The sequence below is a fragment of the Ursus maritimus genome, unplaced genomic scaffold, assembly GCF_017311325.1.
Source record: "Ursus maritimus isolate PB19 unplaced genomic scaffold, ASM1731132v1 scaffold_14, whole genome shotgun sequence".
In the NCBI taxonomy this organism is placed as follows: Eukaryota; Metazoa; Chordata; class Mammalia; order Carnivora; family Ursidae; genus Ursus; species Ursus maritimus.
Window position 1 is genome coordinate 51,699,451 of NW_024423786.1, and position 4,770 is coordinate 51,704,220.

The 4,770-nt window shown below is 51.3% G+C and overlaps 1 protein-coding gene across 2 annotated transcripts; it reads right to left on the reverse strand.

Annotated features, from left to right (window-relative positions):
* Positions 1-374: 374 nt before the first annotated feature.
* Positions 375-3,463, reverse strand: CD209 (CD209 molecule). Of its 2 annotated transcripts, XM_008711314.2 has the most exons (8): positions 3,328-3,459; positions 3,105-3,179; positions 2,892-2,978; positions 2,544-2,606; positions 2,118-2,195; positions 1,755-1,906; positions 1,187-1,299; positions 375-796 (listed from the first exon to the last, which is right to left on the reverse strand). In XM_008711314.2, the coding sequence occupies exons 1-8, from the start codon at positions 3,365-3,367 to the stop codon at positions 655-657; spliced, it is 750 nt and encodes a 249-aa protein (XP_008709536.1). In that variant the 5' UTR covers positions 3,368-3,459; the 3' UTR covers positions 375-654. The 2 variants fall into 2 exon arrangements, with proteins under 2 accessions (XP_008709536.1, XP_008709537.1); XM_008711315.2 differs by lacking the exon at positions 2,892-2,978 and having other exon boundaries at positions 3,328-3,463.
* Positions 3,464-4,770: the final 1,307 nt, after the last annotated feature.

Genomic DNA, 4,770 nt, shown 5'->3' on the forward strand with positions numbered 1-4,770 from the left:
AACAATGTTTTTAAAAAAATTGTATGAAGCAAGTCACAAAACTTTACTGAAGGACATTTTAAAGGTACCTTATAAAGAGATGATGTGTCCAGGAATGAGTGAACACACAGATAGGTTGACAGACACACAGACACGTACATACCTATATGTATATTTGTATATTCCCAGCCAAAGTTACAAATTAATACAAAACCGTATCTGAGAAATCAGATACACAGTAGTAGAGAGAAGTATGTTGAAAGACAACAATGTCTTCGTTTATATCAAACATAATATATAAAACTATAGTATAGTATAAAATATAAAGTATAGCATATAGTATAAAACTACAGTAACTGAAACAATGGCAAAAAATAGACATAAGTTCAATGGAGCACATAATGCAATGTGTGGCTTTATTAAGGGGATGTCATGGGGGGAGGTTGGGGGGTCGAGACCATCCACAGAAGGGAAGGGTCTATAGCCTATGGAGAGACAGGCCTTAGAGAAGAAGGGGGGGTCTCAGTCTCTCCCTCTGGATCGCAGAGACGTCCATGCAGGAGGATGGCAAGTCGCCAGAAGGAGAAGCAGGCAGGACGGGTCAGAGAAACAGTAGAACTCATGCCCAAGCTGCCTGATCTCTGGAGACCGGCAGGGTGGGGGGAACATCGGCCCTCAGGAGCCAGGGCAGGAGGACGAAGGCTTCTCGCACGTCCAGAAGTTTTCTGTATTACATCTGTTATCATTCCAGCCATTGCTGTACAATTCTACACAGTCCTCGTCCCCGTGGTTGTTGGGTTCCCCTTCTTTCCAGAAGCTGTGAACACCATCAAAGCTGTCAGCCCCCTACTCCACCCGGAGCCCACATACGCCAACCCCCAACCCCCGCTTGGAAGAGCTGGTCCCTGGCCTTGGGCAGCAAAAGTCCAAGTACCAGCCAGAGAGTGGTGAGGATTCAGAGACGGTGCTTTCAAAATAAAGGTTTGAACACCCCTTCCATCGGAATCAGCTCTGGCAAAGTAAAAAAATGCAGACTCCTGGGCCCATGCCTAGATTTATAGAATCCGACTGTCCCACCCTGGGATGGAGCCAGGACTCTGTGTCTCCACCAGGCTCTTCAGGTGATGCTTTCCAACCCAGAGTCCGAGCACCCCCGGTTTGGGTTTCCCTGCCCACGCCTCCTGGGCCATTTCCTCTAGGAGGTCACCTGAGTTGCAGGGGAGAGCTGTCCACCCATTTCCAGGACCCCTCATTGTGGTGGTCACTGAGGCCGATCCAGGTGCGCTGGTTATTTCTCACATTCCAAGACTTCAGAAATTTCTGGGGCGGGGGAGGGGCAGCAAGATGTCACCCGCCCCATGTCTGCCCACATCCCCAAGGTTGTCCCCCGCCCCCATGAAAGACCTCCTGCGGTCCAGCCTATAGCCCTGACTCAAGCCGCATGTGTTCACATGCGCGTGTATGCTGTGGCTGTGTGTGAATGTGCAAACGCATGTGGAAATGTGTTAACCTGTGTCTGGGGAGACATTACATATGATCTCGGGAGTGCGCCGAGTCCCCTTTCTGTCCACAGATGGGCTCCTGTCATGCAGGTTCTTCTCTCACGTGACCTTCCCAAGCCCACCGTGGGCCTTCCTCCAGGAAGCCCTCCCTGCCCATCTCCCCGCCCCAGCTTCCCCTGGGCCTCCATCTCTCAGAGGGCGGAAGAGGGACAGAAGGCTTTTTTGCTGACACTCACATGGTCCCGCCCTAGACGGGAACTCTGCCCGGCCCACCTGCTCCTCAGTACTGTTGATGACCACCAGCTGGGCCCTCAAGTTCTGACACGCGGAAATGGCATCTTTCCAGATGTCCTGGGTCTGGGAGAAGAAGTAGCATCTTCCCTGGAAGAGTTCCCATTTCCAGGGACAGGGGCGGCACAGGCCAGCTGGGGAGGAGAGTGGGGGTGGGGCGGACAGGCCCCCAGCACCTGCATCAGATCTGGGGAACCCTATGTTCAGCTGTCACCTCAGTCCCCAAGAAATCCATGTGAGATCCCAGCTCTGCCCTGCCCTCCTCACGGGGGAGCCATAGAAAGCGAGTTCCAGCCCCACCTGTGATCCCCAGACTCCCTCCCGACCTCGGTGTCTGACCCTTACCCAGGGTGGCATTCATCCAGGTCAGCTGCTGGAGGACGTCCTCCAGGTCTGATCGCGTCGGCTCCTGAGAAACACCCACTGGAAGAAGAGGACTTTAATTATGAAGCGCCTAGTATATGCTTAGTGCAGAGAGGGCCCTATGAGTACATATCTGTAGATTTCACAGTGACCCCGAGAGTCCATTATGCAAATAAAAAAAACTGAGACTCAGAGAATGACTTGCCCGACGTTGCCCCCAGGGTCTCATCCAGGGATCCAGTCTCCTCCCCAGCCTTCAACCCTACAGGGTCTGGGGGGTGGGGGTGGGAGGGTGGGGGGTGGAGGGGTAGAGGGGGTGGCGGGGTGGAGGGGGCAGGCAGTGGCTCATCTGAAGTCACACAGCCTCTGAGCCCTCTCCCGCCCTGAACCCTGCGTTCAGCCCTTCACCTTGGCTGGGGCTCTCCTGATGGTCCCGCGTCTCTTTCTGCAGGGATTGGTGGATCCTGGAGACTACAACAGAGCAGAGAATTCCCCTTTATCAGCACCATCGGTCGGCCTGACCCTGTGTCGAATCTGTTTTCAAGGTCTCTGGGAGCCTAAGCCCCTGTGCAGAAAGATGGGCTGCATCTCACAGATGAGGACACAGGCTCAGAGGGGGCTAGTAACCAGCCCACAGTCACACAGAAAGAGATGTGGCGCTCAAATGCCCAAGTCCTACTGGGTCTGGGGACTGTGGAATAGGGCAAAGACCTATTTGGGGGACCCAAGGCTCCAAGCCCCCGGCCCCCGACTCACCTTGAACCAGGGTGGCCACCAGGAGCATGAAGAAGCCCAAAGAGATGAGAAGCAGCAGCAGAGGCAACTGGGCCCGGGTCAGACACGCTGCAGGACCAGCAAATGGGCAGAGCCGAGGTTCTCAGGGACAGACCTTGCCCCACCCGCCCATGTTGGAGGGGACCTCACAGCTCCCCTTTCCCCAGATGCCCGCCTCTGAACTGCCCTGGATACCTGACAAGCTCCTTGAGCTCCTGAGCAGTCCAGGGTATTTCCTCGTCACTTTCTGGCCCCCAAACATCTCCTCCTCTGAACGGGACAGAACACACTCTACTGAGTTTGAAGCCTGCCGAACCCTGCTGTGAGGACTGCAAGCTGGAGGCAGCCCCGACTCCCCCGGGGGCCCTAGCACCCTGTCCTCCCCACCATCACCCCCGTGTGGGGGGCTCAGCCTCACCGGGGTCCCCCGGCTCCTTGGAGTCACACATTTCTGCCATTCTCCTCTTCTCCCGGGCTGCTCTCCAGACGATGATTTTTGTAACCCCACGTACCGCCCTCGCAGCCCCTCCTCAGGCCGTTCCTCCCCAGTTCAGGAAGAAGAACAAGAAACAGGACATTGCTTTCTCCCAGAACAGTGGGTGGGAGAATGAAGTGCTGACACCACTAGCAGAGAGGACGTGAGGGTGGGGTCAAGAGCTGCGCGGTCGGCCCTGGTGTCCAAAGGCACTGCTCCAACCGCCTGTCCAGTCCTGCGACCACTGGCCTTGCCTTGTCAGGATCTCAGTTTCCTTGGCTGTGAAATGGGACAATTACCCTGCCTCACACCATTCTTGTGAGGTTTAATACTGTGTGCTAGTCATGGGGTATACATTGTCTATTCTAATAACAGATACTCAGTACTAAGTAAGAGTACTTAGCATGTGCGTGTGTTCTCCAAGGTGTGTGTTCTCCCTTGAGGAAACAAGTAATAAATCTGAATTTGTTTGACCACAGGTGTGTTCCTGGAAGTCTTTGACTGACAGTTCTCACAAGAACCCTATGAGAAAGATACAGTTATCATCCTGCTTGACAGATGAGGAAACTGAGAAACAGAGAGGGAAAGCAACTGCCTGAGGTCACACAGCTTGTAAGTAGTGCGGCTCAGAGTTGGACCCTGGTGGGTAGACCTCTGAGTTCCTGCTTAACCACTACATTAAGCAATTACTCTTTTCCCCCTTTGTAATTACTAAGTATTTTGTAGAGAGTCACTTTGAAACCGTGTGTATCAAACTCTCAATTTATGTATGTACGGACTCCTGGTTTTATACCTGATTCAGTTGGTATTCAGTTGTTACTATCTCTCTCTCTCTTTTTAAAATCTAAAGTGAGTTTCTTGCAGACAGCATATAATTGGATCATCTTTTTATCCATTCTGTCAATCTCTACCTTTTTTTTAAATGTATTTATTTATTTGGGGGAGAGAATCCCAAGCAGACTCCATGCCGAGCGTACTATGAGCATTTTCTCATGTGTTATTCGGTGCACATATATACATAAATTTGTGGGTTGTATATCGAGGAGTGGAATTTTGGGATTACAACGTCCACATACATATTCTCCTTGAGCAGATACTGACCAACAGTTGTCCTAAGTGGTTGTTCTAATTGTTACGTATTTCTTGGTATTGCCCGTAATTTTCATTTTAGCCTTTCTAGTGGGTACAAAGTAGTATTGGTTATGATCTGAATACATATTTCCTTCATGACAAATGATGTTGAGCACATTGTAACGTGCTTGTGACCATGTGGATATTCTTTTTTTTATGAACTACTAATTCTCGTCTCAAGCAATTTATATTTTTTTATCTAAGGCTACATTTTTTTGGTTCAGGGAATGAGGTAGATTTTTTTCCATTGATCAG